Source organism: Geospiza fortis, unplaced genomic scaffold (genome assembly GCF_000277835.1).
Source record: "Geospiza fortis unplaced genomic scaffold, GeoFor_1.0 scaffold131, whole genome shotgun sequence".
Lineage (NCBI taxonomy): Eukaryota > Metazoa > Chordata > Aves > Passeriformes > Thraupidae > Geospiza > Geospiza fortis.
Genome location: NW_005054391.1, coordinates 289,891 through 304,350, shown reverse-complemented (window position 1 = coordinate 304,350; position 14,460 = coordinate 289,891). Strand labels below are relative to the sequence as shown.

The following is a 14,460-nucleotide window of genomic DNA, read 5'->3' as shown; positions in this document are numbered from 1 at the left end:
CCTGCTGATGTTATGTTAAAAGACAAATTAAATTTTCAGCTGTGCTCATTATCAAAGAAGGACAGAAAATAAGGCAGTGCTTTGGCTGGGAAATCTGACTGTTAAATGAGTTTCATTATGTGTAACAGACAAGAATTAGGTCTGCCAAATTAGAAGGTAAATTAGATGTGAAAATTTTATCTATCTGTTTATCTGCTGGCAGAATGCCTTTATGCCTTTTAAGACAGTAGTAACTAGAAAAGGACAACTTGGTCCATTTAGTGCATCCTTTGCAACCACTGTGTATCAGCTGCACTTCCAGGGTGCTGTAATAAAATCTAAACCTTATGCAGCTGCCAGGTGATAAAAGCCCCAAGAAAGATCAAGTGTCCCTATGACAGCAGGACAGTTTTAAATATAACTTCTTTTTACTGTTAGTAGCAGTGATGGTAGTGACAATTATTTTCAGCCTTTATTTCTATTTGATTTTTTGCTTGCAGTGTTTTCAGATCTGAAGCTTTCTTGGCTTTTTTTGGAACAACACTGTTTTTCCATAACCCTGCTTTTGCCTGCCAACCACATATGGCCAGTAAAATCCCAACAAGTAGGGTATGCCCATGTAGTGGAGGAAAGCAAAACCAAACAAACCTCAAAACCCCAGCCACCACCAGCAGAAAACTCTTCCAGGATCCCTGGCAGTATTATTTGGGAAGATGCTGCTGCTGCAGCCAAGCCTGGAGTGCAGCAGTCTTTGGGCAGAGTGTCTGCTGGGTTTGTAGAACACATTCTTTCTGGGGGTACCATACTTTCCCAGGGACTCTGATGTGCTTCAGGACCATGCCACAGGTGCAGGGAGTTTCTGTATAACTGGCTTAATAGTCTCTCTGGCAGCAGAATTAGAGAGATATACTAAAACTCCAGGGCAAGACATTTACTTTCCAAGCATATTCAGACAGCACCCTGCTTGAACCTCAAGTCCAGGTTCTGGTCATCTTCACTAATGTTTAAATGAAAACAAAATAGGGAAAACCTGTGGTAGCATTGCATTAAGTCCAGAGAAACTGTGTGTGGTAAGAGTGCATTTCACACTGGGAAGTTTCACTCGGGCAGCAGTGGGTTAACATTTGCACAGGTTTCTCTGTGTGAATGAGAGCCATGTGATAGGGGCTGGCACTTCAAATAGGCCAGCAAAGTATTTCTCCTTGCTCCCTTCCAAAGTCACAGAGATGAGCAGAAAAATTTGAGATAGAATTTAGGCAGATTTCTTAAACTGAGGAGTAAGTGAGATGTGATGGTACTGAATGTGAATTTTAGAAGTAAAAAATAAAGACCAGCCCCAGAAGAAAAGCTGTGTTAGCACTTTTAATGCAAACATCATATGAACATAATTACTCTCCTCAAAGTTTCAAAATGGTGGAAGCCCCTGATAGAGGTATATATTTTCACTGTGGATTTAAGTGTGTTTGTCTTTAGATAAAAACATGAACAAAAAAATAAATGTAATTTCTTTTCATTCACTGTCATGAAATCCTTTTATCCCAGGAAGATCATTTTGGTTACAAATTTGTGTCTTGAAGAATACAGTAAATACAGCAAACTGGAAACAGAGGCTTTGGCCTGAGAACAGGACATGTATTATTTTGGCAATGCCTCATTGTACTCAGTGGCACATTTTATAGTGTACTTCAGTGACTATCAGAATTCCTTTAATCTCACTTTTGTTGTTTCCTAGATGTCACTGCAGTGTGCATTTTAGAAGCCTTCCAAAACCAGCAAAGTATGTTATTAGCTGATAAAGTTCTTAAACTCCTTGGAAAAGAAAAGGCCAAAGAGAAGTACAAGGTAGGACTTGTGATACTGCTGAGTAATTGTTATTTCACCTGACCAGTTGTTGAAAAGTTGGTTGCTGGCATTCTGTCAGTTGCTGTAAACAAGTCACTGTTTTCATCTGCTCAAGCGTAAGAAGAAGCAACACAAACTGGTTCCGACAAAGCTGCCATTGTACCAATGGTATTTTCCTGTGTGACCTCTCCAAAGTTTTCAGAACCTCAGCAGGGAAGAGAGATCTACTTCTAGCAGTTGTTTCCCTTTAATAATGGAATTTGTTATGACAGTCAGGAGACACCCTAAGTTGGTGTGCTGCCCTATGTAGGGCATTTCTGAACTTGCAACTTCATGGAAACTGGGTGTGTTGGAACAGACAGACATCTATGCATGAGTGTTTGGAAACTGCAGAAGAGACAACTGTGGAAGCAGAGGGGTAGCCAGGAGCAGTAATTTTAAGTGACTGTGGGTTTACAAAAAGGTTGGGATAGATATTAACATGTTCTTTGTTGTTATTAAAGCATTCTTGTTTGTGTTTTGGTGGTGGTTGAAGTACTGAAATCCTGTGTTGGTTTTGAGATGCTGAATTTCTTTCCTGTAGAAATTCACGTAAATGTGTAGTGTGGAGGTAATAGCAAATAGTGTTATGAGTGTGGTGGACATAGATAGGTGTGCTTCAGAAGAGTGCATTCAGTGTTTTCCTGCAGGAGAGACTGCATTGTAATTCTTGTGTGCAGTTTGTTTTAAACAAGAAGTATTTTTTGGCTGTAGAAAGGACTGATTACCTGAGAAGTGTTACTTCTGGGACTTTAAGTAAGATATGTTTTATCTGGGCCAAGTTCCACACAGAACTAGGGTATTGCCTCATTAGTCTCCATCGTAATAATGACAGCAGCTTCTCTTGGACAAGCTGGAGAAAAGAGGAAACTGCCATTCAAAATCTGATAGAATTTAGGGTCATGCTTAAATCACCAGCTTGCATTTTTCACCCAGTTTATGTGCACACCCAATGCTTTAGTACATCTACCCAATGTCTTATGATATCCTAAGAGTCCTAATTTCTAGCCACATATGTGGAAAGATACAATCTCCCTTCACCCCAAATATCATCATTTTGTTTTCACTGATGATGGGTATTGCATTGTGATCTGAAGCTTGAAGGATCCCTAAATATCAAAATAGCAAATCCAAAATATCAGGCTATCAGATGAGAGAGTGAAAGTCATACATTGTTTGTTCCATCAGTTTTTTTTTTAATAGTCATGTTTGCTATCCATTTCCATCTTTCCCATCTGATCCCACCACCTAATGACTTGGAATTTCCTTTCTCTGTTTCAGAATCGGGAGCCTCTGATGCCCTCACCACAGTTCATTAAATCCTACTTCAGTTCTTTCACAGACGATATCATTTCCCAACCTTTGCTTAAGGGTGAGAAATCAGATGAAGATAAGGACAAGGAGGGAGAGGCTTCTGAAGTAAAAGAAAAGTGAGTGTACAGTACAGTTGAGAATTGTTTGGTACTGGAATTAAGTTTTCAGTTTGTGTAGTACTTGGCATGGAGATTCCTTTGACATAAATGATATCAGTATTGCAAGTGAAACTTTAGTGAAAGCTGACTGGCTAGTTCCAAACTTGCACTAAGCAGAAGAAGGACAATGAGACTGGGAAAATATGCTGAATATTTACTACAGTATCACAGTAAATCTTAGGAGATGGGAGAACTGGAGAAGGCCCAATGATGCTCTGGGGGCAAGGAATATTTTATACTGAAAGAACTTTTCCAAGGAAGAGAGCAAGTTAGCCTTTGGACTGGCAGGGAGAAGATGAGCTAGGAAAAGGGAAATTTTGAATGAAAACATGCAGTTACAGCAACTGAGGCCGAAATGGTGTTTTCTCTTTCTGGAATCAAATTGCCCATAAATGAAAAGTTTGTTCTGGCATAGAAAACCTTGGTTTTGTAGGTTTGTTTTGTGTTTTGTTTAGTGGCGCCTGAGCACCACATAAATGGTTCTTCAATTTACTGTGCTACTTTCCAGATTATTTTTGGGAGATTCCAATGCTGTCAGTTTGGAAACCATTGCAAACAGCATTATGATATTTTTTTTAAGTAAGAGAGAATGTCCTGATCTACAAGCAGATTCACTGAATGCAGGATACAGCTGAGAACAAGGCAGTGCTGTAATTTTTTGCTATTGAATAATTTCTTCCACATACAATCTGCATATTGTTAGGTTTAACATTACACTTTCCTGTCCATGTATTTAGCCCTCTTATTTAAACCAGAGATTATTGCTGTTCTTTATGTGAAAAAATACCTCAAGGGACAAATGAAACTTATGTTCAAAATCTTCAAAATGTTTTTCTTTATTTCCAATGTAATTTGGCCAGTTTTTGTGGAAATTGTTTTCCATCTAAGATGGCTCCATCCAGGAATGGATGTTCCAATGGGACTATGCTGGTGTTGTAAAAGTATAGCACAAGTTAGTATTTGTAATGATTTGATGAAACATCTGAATGGAAATTGCAGTGTTCAGTGAATGCATGTATATATATAACTGTTCTTACATCATTTACAGCTCTGGCTATTTGAGAGCAAAACAATATATGGAAGAAGAGAACTATGACAAAATTATCAGTGAAAGCACAAAAGAAATTGAAGCAAAGGGAAGATACATGGCAGAAGCTTTGCTTCTGCGAGCTACTTTCTACTTACTTATTGGCAATGCAAGTGCTGCCAAACCAGACCTAGATCAGGTCATCAGCATGGAAGATGCAAATGTGAAGGTAAGAATCTGTCACAGCTGGATTGTAGTTGGGATTGAGAAGTTAGATGACAAACTTGCAATATACTTCAAGAAGTTGTTTGTCCAAATTTTCAGATGTATTAACGGGAATATTCTGGTTTATTTACTCTTTTGTTACTGACAAACTGTTTTTCACAAGGGCTTGTTGATTTTTGAGACAGCTGCACTGAGTAGTGCAAACTAAAGGTGATAAATACTACAGACTAAAGAACAGAGGGAAGCTGAATTAATTGGAGGCTTATCCACTCTGGATAAGTGAAAAACTTTTAATTGCACTTGCATATTCAGCTAGTTCAAAAAACATTGATGTATTTGTAAACACAGGAATCAAGAAGGATTTTGGCAGGGCTTGGAAATCCTTGGAGATGGAAGCATAGGCTGACATTTTTGAAATTAAGTAAGGGAGCCCATTTATTTAGGGTCAATATGAAACTTATTCCTGCTTAGAATAATTGAAACGTGTCAGTGTTAGAAACTAGTCAAACGAAAAATTTACTGTGATTGATTTATTAAAAATATGGAAGTTGATCTAGTACTGATATCCAACTGTGACGGACAAAGACTCTCTAACAGTTTAAAGTTAGAAAGTGTGGGCAGCGTGCAGGATAGCTCCCAAATACACACTGTGATTTACAGTTGATTACAGAGTACTTTTATCTATAAAAGTATTGAATACCCAAAATACAAATGCATATTCATAACTTTGGTACATCCCATTCCCTGCTTCGTATGGTAATTCATTCAAAAGCTATTAAGCATGCGTAGTTTGTTCCTTGAAATGGGTCCGTGGTCCCTTTCATGGGGAGGGTCCCAAAATGAGGAAGTAAATGAAGTCTTCCTCCTTCTGACCTTTCTGCTTTTTCAATGCAAATATGACAAATGAACCCTTGGTAGAATTCCCATTCCCATCTTCAATTGGTTTCAGAACAGAGGAGGCCTATAAGTGTCTTATGTTCCTAAATGCTATTTATCAGTTTCTATATTCCTTATTATAAACCCAGCTAACCAAACATTGTGTTTACAAGCAATCAATTATTAGTTAACTACTCAATTAACTTCATCAAGGCCTACCCATTTATTTTAATTAACTCCAATAAAGCTTATCTCTAACTAAAATCTTAGCTCCTCTAAAATCTCTAAATTCCTTGAAGTTTATGTATCATGATTGTACTGAAGCCTGCAATGTGGAGGAACACTGGGTGGCTGATGTTTCCCTGGCTGTGTTTTGCAGCTGCGAGCCAACGCTCTGATCAAACGGGGCAGCATGTACATGCAGCAGCAGCAGCCTGTGCTGTCCACCCAGGACTTCAACATGGCTGCTGACATTGATCCTCAGAATGCTGATGTTTACCACCATCGAGGACAAGTAAGAAACCCTCGAGATTTGATCCCAACACTTGGCTATTTCAGTTATGCTAAAAGGAAAAATGGTATCATTGGAGACACTTTGTACTGTTTGTGGCAGAAAAATATGAACTCATAATTGGGAACTTTGTGGGATAAATACACAGTCTTTTTTGGAGGTTCAGGTCAGGCAGAAGCAATTAATTTCTATAGCTGTAGGAAAGCCCTCTATAGTGTGAACTGAGACTTACAAGTGTGGGGGCTTGTGTACATTTACAGCAGATAAAAGCTGTTCTCTGAAGGGGCCTGGATGGCAGAGCAGCATCTGCACAGCAGGAAGCTTTGTTACAGCAGAGGTAACATGGCCCTGATAACACCTGCAGCCCTGGGCCCTGGACTTGGATCTCTTCAGCTCATCCCTCTCTGCTTTGTGACACTGCTGTGTCCTTGACTAATTTCTAGCCCTAGAGAAGCCTGGGCTGCCACAGACCTGTAGGATGTATGGTGCTGGAAGTAAAAATGGAACACTAGCTTATGCAGATAGGCTAAGTCATGTTTTACGGAAGACTTCCATGGATCAAGGGTTTTTCTCCATGAATTTGTTAGACCTCTTTAGTGCTCAGAAATTAAGATGGTGCTGTGTGTTGACTGAAGGGAATGAAAGTGCTCTGCAGATTGAAAATTTGTGTTTTAAAGTAGCTTCACAGTAAAGTAAGAGAATGATGAAGTGAACTCTGCTCCTGTGGAGGAAAAGAATGTCAAAACAAAACCAAAAAAAAACCCCAACCCCACAAAATAAGTTGAAATAGAAGATGGAAAAGCTGAAATGTTTCAACGTCCAAATAGTCCACAGATACTGGCTACAGAGAAGCAAAACAACTTGAGAAAATACGGTATAATTTTGGAGGCTGGTCATAATGCTGACACAATGATGACAACAGTCTAAAATGCAAGGATTCTCCATCCCTACACAGGGTCATTGCCTGCTTGTGTAGGTAGCCAAAGTTTCACTGGTGGCTTTGATAACACAATTATAACAGTGATTTTTAGTTATGAGTTTTGCAGGTTTCTAGACATTTCTGCAGCTGAGCTGGAGATGGTATGAGTAACTGATGCTAATTGAATTATCATGTAAGTGTCTGAAGCACAGATGAAATAGAGAAATAGGATTTTCTTTCATTCTGGCTAGCTGAAAATCCTGCTTGACCAAATTGAGGAGGCTGTGGAAGACTTTGATGAATGTATCCGATTGCGACCCAATTCTGCCTTGGCGCAAGCACAGAAGTGTTTCGCTCTGGTAGGTAACGTGCTGGGCTTGGTCTGGGTGCTTTTGCTTTAAAGAGCTCTGTCAAACACTCTGTTTCTCTGGTTTATTCAGATTTAACAGGAAAGTAGGGCAACATACATCTCTGTCTTTTAATAATAAGGTAAAAGAATAATGCAACAATTTCTTCACTTGGAGAATGGATTTGCTGCTTTTTCCTTGAAACACTCATTGTTCAAACAGAAGAACATTTTTTCTGTTCTGTGAGAGGGGAACTAAAATCTTGATTCTAATTGGAGCAAATAAAATCGATTTTAATAAAGCTTTACTATTGTGGAAAATGGTTATCATCAAGAAATTGGAAACAAACTATTTCAAGCTAGTACAATGACTCAGTGTGCAAGAATCTGGTCAGGGCAGCTTTGCATGGTGTGAACAAAGAGGAATGCCAAGTTTGGAATTTCTAAGCATTTGAAATAGAGGGAAGCTATCACAATTATCAGGCCTCATGACTTCCTTCTTTCATCTGTTTTCCTCTCCAAGTCCAGACACTTGGACAGGTTCCCAAAACCAGATTTGGTAGGATGTACAGGCATGTCACCTTCTGGAGCTTAGCACAGAATCATACAATGGCCTGGGTTGGAAGGGATCTCAAAAATCCTCTCGTTCCAACTCCCCCATCATGAACAGGGACACCTCCTACTAGACCAGGTTGCTCAGAGCCCCAACCAATCTGACCTTGAACACTGCCATGTTTGAGGCATCCACAACTTCTCTGGGTACTGTTGCAGTGTCTCACCACCTTTGCAAGAATTTTTTCCTAATATCAAATTTAAACCTGCTGTCTTTCAATTTGAATCCATTCCCCCTTGTCCTGTTTACATGTTCTTGTAAAAAATCATTTTTACATACTCTTGTAAAAAATCCCTCTCCATCTTTCTCATGGCTCCCTTCAGGTGTGTGAAGACCACAATTATACCACCCCAAAGCCTTCTCTTCTCCAGGCTGAACAATCCCAATTCGCTCAGCTTATGTAAAGTAACTGAATTATTATGATGCAGGCAACTCTTGGGGAGGTGGGCAGAGGCCTGATCAGCCTTTTTTCAGTCTGCTGATGGCCTAATTTTTTTCATTTGTTTTTTTTCCTTGGAATAGTATCGCCAAGCTTATACAGGAAGTAATGCTTTGACTGTGCAAGCAGCCATGAAAGGCTTTGAAGATGTCATAAAAAATTTTCCCAGGTGTGCTGAGGGCTATGCACTCTATGCTCAGGTATGTTTTTCTCTCAAAGAAAATGCTGCATTCTCTTGTCCTTTTTATCTTGGATATAACATTTCTTCAGATAACAGATGAAGATTTGTGATGCTAAGTTCTGAGATAAGACATGCTGCCTGGAGTTAGCCGCTTGCATTTATGTTATGGGTGTTCTGTGGCAGAGGAGATACAGGGGGAACTGGTGGAGCAGGGTGTAAGTAATGAGAGTTGAGGGTGGTTATTAGGAGACAGAGGTTATTCCTGCATGCTTCCCTGCTTCCTGCATGTATGTGGCATCTCAGCTGATGAATGTCAGGGATTCTCTGAGTAATTTGAGAGTCAGATGTGTGGAACTAGGGTGACATTTTTGTTCTGCTGCCATTGGCATGTAGTGGTTTAGAACAGCTGTTGGGAGTACACTTGTAACAGAGACTGTAATTTCTTCTTAGAGAACATACTGCTGGTTTTAGTAGAAAGCATGACACATTCTGATTTTAAGTAGGTTGGCAATGTATCTCCATTTCATTCTGAAAGAATTATATCTGAAAAAGGAAGAGTTGAAGCTTGCAGGTACAGACTTTTAGAATGGTTTTTATTTACAGCACACAGCATGTTGCTTGTGGATTTCCCATTACAGGTGGCAGTGGTCAGTAATTTGTGCACTTAAAGCACAGAAGCTTTCCAAAAAGCCTCAATTTTGAAACTTAACTCTGGTAACTGATGTGCCTGGCCTGCTCTACCATAAGTGAACTACATCCAATCTCACGCTGTCAATACAGTTTTAATTAGAATTAGCTGAGTGCAGAGTGCATGCTTTGGGTGCTTATTGACAAACAGGTTTCTCTTTTGATTCAGGCACTAACTGATCAACAGCAGTTTGGCAAGGCTGATGAAATGTATGATAAATGCATTGACCTTGAGCCAGACAATGCCACTACATATGTTCATAAAGGGTATGTATTGAATTTGCAGTCCTTGTGCTCGAGAGCAGTTGGCATATTTAGATGAACCAACCTGAATTGAATGTTTATGTTTAGAAATTTAGCCAGGAAAAATAACTTGGAACCATCTTTGTGCTCTTAAATGTATTTCTATATTTTGTCTTGACTAAGCTGCAAATAAGTTTCAGGAAAGTTTCATCAGTGTTCATTGCTAATTGAGTATCTGCTTGAAGTGTTTCTGACTTTTCCTTTAGCCCTGTTAGTTTCAGCTTTGTGTTGAAATTTTTTCTTTCATAAAACAACATGTACCAAGTGCTCTTGGGAAAAATCTGCCTTTCTTTAGAGTCATTAAAGCAGTAAAGTGGCTTATTGAAAGTGACTTTCACATAGGTGTTTTTAAAAGTCATGAAGTTACTGTGCACCTGGCATTAGAAATTAAATACATTATACATTTGAGATGGTTTTTTTTACCATGGTGAGGGTTTTGGGCGGAGTATGTGAAGCCAATTTGAAATTTTCTCTCTTCTGTAGTTTACTTCAGCTCCAGTGGAAGCAAGATTTAGACAAAGGATTAGAACTCATAAGCAAGGCCATTGAAATTGATAACAAATGTGATTTTGCATATGAGACCATGGGAACGATTGAAGTGCAAAGGTAATGCTGAATTGCAGTGTTAAGAGTTCTTAGTTTCTTCTGAAGTTACAGTAGTTTTTAAAATTTCCTCATGGATCCTGTCTTGAGATCTTCTCCTTGGTGTCCTGTAAGGCCAGCTCTTACCCAAAGCCCTGATTTCTGTTCTGTAACTTTGGTAAAGCATATGCATTCTCTGTGGCATAATTGTAATTTATAATCTGACTTCTTTACACCAATTTCATACTTAATGGACAAGGTGCAGAGGAGTCTGTGTATGTTTAAATACATCCCTTCTGCATTTAAAATTACTTCCTTAATCATTACCTGGCTTTGTGTGTGTCTGATTGTCCTTGGACATTGGACTGTCTGTACTGAGGATCCTGTGCTGATTTCTCCTGCAGCCAACAGGACTCCAGTTTACAGTTCTTGGGGGAAAGAGGAATGCCCTGCTCTGTAACATTATATTGCAAATGTGCAAAGGTTTGGGGTGTAGCTGACAGTACAGCACAGAGTCTCTTTTTAATATGTCTACTCCTCTAAAGGACAGACAATGAAACTATTGCCATGAGAAATTTTGCAAGCATTTCCTATTTAAATAATGTGCTTCTATCTGTGCAAGTTTTCCTCTTTTTGTATATTAAGTCCTTTCAGAGGAGATGAGACTTGATTCAGTTGCCTAGCATTATCTTTGTAGTGAACTTGGTGTGGAGAACATTCTACCCATGGGGGCTCTCCAGAGGAAGGCTGTTTAACAGCTGTCCTAGTTGCTTAGGCTTGGTAACAGCTCTGAGTTTACTCAGCATCACCACAAGTTCTTGTGGTGGTTCCTCCCAAAGTCCTTTTAAGTTATTAATGGTGGAGAGTGGAAGCCCTGAAAGAAAAAGGATGTTTTAGAGATTACAAGATTGCTTTGGCAGTCTTAACTGGGCTAAATTTTTGTTTATTTCAGAGGTAATCTGGATAAAGCCATTGAAATGTTCAACAAAGCTATCAACCTGGCCAAATCGGAAATGGAGATGGCACACCTCTACTCACTCTGTGATGCTGCCTATGCTCAGACAGAAGTTGCAAAGAAGTATGGATTGAAACCACCGACACTGTAAAGAAACAAGGAGGAAATGACCTTCCAAAGTGAAGTTGCCCACTTCAGCCAGCCCTAAAGATGCTGTTGCAGAACATGCTGAATGGTGGAACTTAGTTTTTTCCCGTTCGTGGTGTTGTCATTTGCTACATCTGTTAAATGTTTAGGTGTTGTGGGAGTGGTTGTTCAAGGAAGTATGCAGTGCTGCATCTTGTTCCTTCTGCAGCAGAAACCTTAGAGTGTGTTAAGGGAAATAAAGTTGCAGGGGAACCAAAGGAACATATTTTGGCCATGCAAATAAAAACTTCACACTGGTTCATTTTGGGTGATTATGTTGTGGGCGATTTTTGCTTTATCAAATAATATTACAGCATGTGGGTTTTTTCCTGTTGATTTTAAAGGTAATACTAGTCAGTGCTGTAAAATAGGTTTTATATCCAATTAATCCTTGAGAGTTGATTTTAATTTTGCAAAAATTTATTTTCAAACTTTAATAATAGAAGGGTTTTTTAAAGTCTGTAGATGTGGAGAGGATACCTGTAAATATATGCAAGCATGCACAATCTTCCCTTAAATCCCCCTCCACCCTCTGCATAACTTACTTAGAAATAGTCCTGTGGCAGCTATTAGGGAATTAATTTGATAGTCCTTATTCTCACCCCAGAAAGCCCTAGAGTACTGCATAGGAGAGCTAGGGAAAAGGTTGGCTGGGGAAGGAGTTCAGTAACACTGCTTCAGTGTAGACTTTACTGGAAGAAAGAATGTATTCCTGTGCAGCAGTCCTTACTTGAATGTCATGGGAAATTGTTCTGGAGGGTTCAGGGGGACTTTCAAGAACAGAAAGCACTGCTGGGAGTCAAGCTCCAAAAGGTAAGGTCATGCTTGCATATAATCTTTGTAATCTCTGATGCTTTTGCATAAGTGTAGCAGCTGATAGACTATCTAAATTCTCTTCAGTCTCTAGAGACTGCTGGGTTATGATCTCCTTTTAAGAGCCCCTTAGCAGGATTAAGTGAGATAAGGAACAAAGCATAGGCTCAAACTTCCAATAATGGAGTTGTAAACTGCGCTCATTTCCTTGTTCTGTAGACCCTGTCTTGTCCAAGATTTCAAATACTGTGGAAAGGAAGCAATTGTGCTGCAAACAGCAGATGGGCAAATTATGAACAGTTTTCCTCTCGTTATGAACTTCACAGAGGCCCCTCTTGCTTTGGGTTGATCTTTCTGGTGTGGAAGTCAGTCAGTCAGTCCATCTTGCCTTTCCCTGGACTGATGTGGCTGGACAAACCTCATGCAAATGATGTAGCTTAATTTGTGACACACTAGTTTGGGCTTCTTTCCATCCTGAAATCATAGATTTGTTCGTGGTGAATCGTCTAATGTATTTAACCTTTTAAAGAAATGAATGATGCTGTAGTCAAATGTCTTGGTCTGTAGTTTGCCACCATACAGCAGCAGCTTGCATTTTCAACTTGACCTTCCTTTCTCCCAGCAACTACAGTTGAATATTCAATTGGTGGAGAGTAGAGATAAAGATTTAATCATTATTTTAGTAGCTCATTAGGTGATCAGAAACCATAGCACTGGTGTAGAATTGAAGATACGGGAATGTACTGGCAGCTCCTAGGGGCACTGAATGGAACAAGTGTCAAATGTCTTCTCCAACTTCTAATCTCTGCATCAATTACCTGAGAACAAAAATATGCCAGGCTGATGAGTCCTGTTCTCCAAGGAGTTTTTATTCGCATGGCCTTATTTACATTGGCATTTTCTCCTCATCACCCCATCTGTACCCCATTCCTTACCCCACCCAATCAATTAAGGGAAAAAAGCATGTGCTGTCAATTACTAGCATTCCAAATCATCACAGACATTTGCCTGTTCTTCAACTAGTTTGAAACTGCACTGAAAGGATGCATTGTCTGTAATTTTTTTGTAAATGACATATCACCTGTAAACTGAAAAAATAAATACTACCTTCAAGTATCTCTCTCTGACATGTATAAGAACAGGTTTTGATGAAGGGGTTCTCTGCAGTGGTGAGCTCTGTGCTTATATTCTAAGTCTAGGAAGAGCTGATAATTGACTCCTTGTCATCTTCTCTCACTTCAACCTTTAAGAAAGAATGAGGAGGAGACGTGGAATCAACAAATCCGATTTCTGCTTGCTTCCATCACCCACAGAGGTATGATCTTGAGAGCTGGAGATTACAGGGGAAAGGAAGTCGAGCCACAAGGGCTGGGAATCTCAGTAGCTGCGACCCTGTTAATGTGTGTATGAAGGTGCATCCCTGTGACGAAAGGGACTTTTTGTGAATGGCTGATACAGTTGAGGTTTTATTTTAAGCCAGGTGTGCATGTGAACTTTGAAATGAGACAAGTATTACTGCTATTTTTAAAAAAAGTTGAAATTTAGTAAGCTAGTACTGAAGACTTGGATAAAGCCCATGTATCCTAGAGGGATACTCTGGGAGGTTGCTTCTACATGCAGTTGTCTAGCAACTTACTTCTCATCATGTATGGTTCCTGTTGTTCATGGAGACAATGCTGTCAGGCACACGGTGTGATTCTTGGGATGTCCTGCACAGGGCCAAGAGTTGGACTGGTCCTGATGGGCCTCTTCCAACTCAGCATATTCCATGGTTCTAAGCTGTGACTTGAATTACTAGGATCTAACTGCAGATGGAAAGGGAAAAGGGAACTAACATACTCTGAAAAGCTATATTGTAACTTATTCTGGAACTATGAAGAGCAGCTTAGATGCAGCTTTAACCAGCCCAGCAATACTAACACTGCCCACTTTCCTGCCGTTTCTTCAAAAATAATTTAAATTCTTGCAGGCTGAAATTCTGGAACTGTTTCAGGGTTGTTACTGATTAGCTTCCTGTACTTACAGAATACTGGTGCATATGTGTCATATGGATACCTAAAAGTGCCTGTTGTCTACCAACACAAAGGTTGAGTATTGGCTGCTTCAAGCACTGTGGCTAAGAACTGACAGTGTACTTTTTTCAGGGAAAGCCTCACAAATTCATAGCCCCGTTTGCATCACTTCTGAGTGCAGTGCACTGGAGACCCTACTAAATACCCTACTAAAACAAGGTGCTTAGGAGTTGTCCTGATAGACTGAAAAGAACTGAGCTCATGTCAGCTCTTCAGCTGAGTTCACCAAAGTAGTTTGTAATAGATTTTCATCCATCCTCTCCATTTGGGATTCCAGGGGAGGAGAGTTCAGACCACAGATTCTGTTACCTGTTGCAAACTGCACTTTGCATTTCTCAGATTTAAGTGGTCAGCCCATGAGAGTCCTGCACCACTTTAATCCTCCAAAGGTAG

The 14,460-nt window shown here is 39.7% G+C and overlaps 1 protein-coding gene across 1 annotated transcript in view; it reads left to right on the top strand.

The window, feature by feature from the left end:
• Nucleotides 1–13,119, top strand: part of TOMM70 (translocase of outer mitochondrial membrane 70) — a 21,944-nt gene extending 8,825 nt beyond the window's left edge. Inside the window, exons 4-12 of the mRNA XM_014308889.2 lie at nucleotides 1,712–1,821; nucleotides 3,142–3,290; nucleotides 4,381–4,588; nucleotides 5,840–5,974; nucleotides 7,142–7,249; nucleotides 8,372–8,488; nucleotides 9,326–9,423; nucleotides 9,943–10,065; nucleotides 10,994–13,119. Coding sequence (XP_014164364.1) covers nucleotides 1,712–1,821; nucleotides 3,142–3,290; nucleotides 4,381–4,588; nucleotides 5,840–5,974; nucleotides 7,142–7,249; nucleotides 8,372–8,488; nucleotides 9,326–9,423; nucleotides 9,943–10,065; nucleotides 10,994–11,147 — 1,202 coding nt within the window. The 3' untranslated portion in view covers nucleotides 11,148–13,119. The remainder of the gene's footprint in view (nucleotides 1–1,711; nucleotides 1,822–3,141; nucleotides 3,291–4,380; nucleotides 4,589–5,839; nucleotides 5,975–7,141; nucleotides 7,250–8,371; nucleotides 8,489–9,325; nucleotides 9,424–9,942; nucleotides 10,066–10,993) is intronic.
• The last annotated feature ends 1,341 nt before the right edge of the window (nucleotides 13,120–14,460 follow it).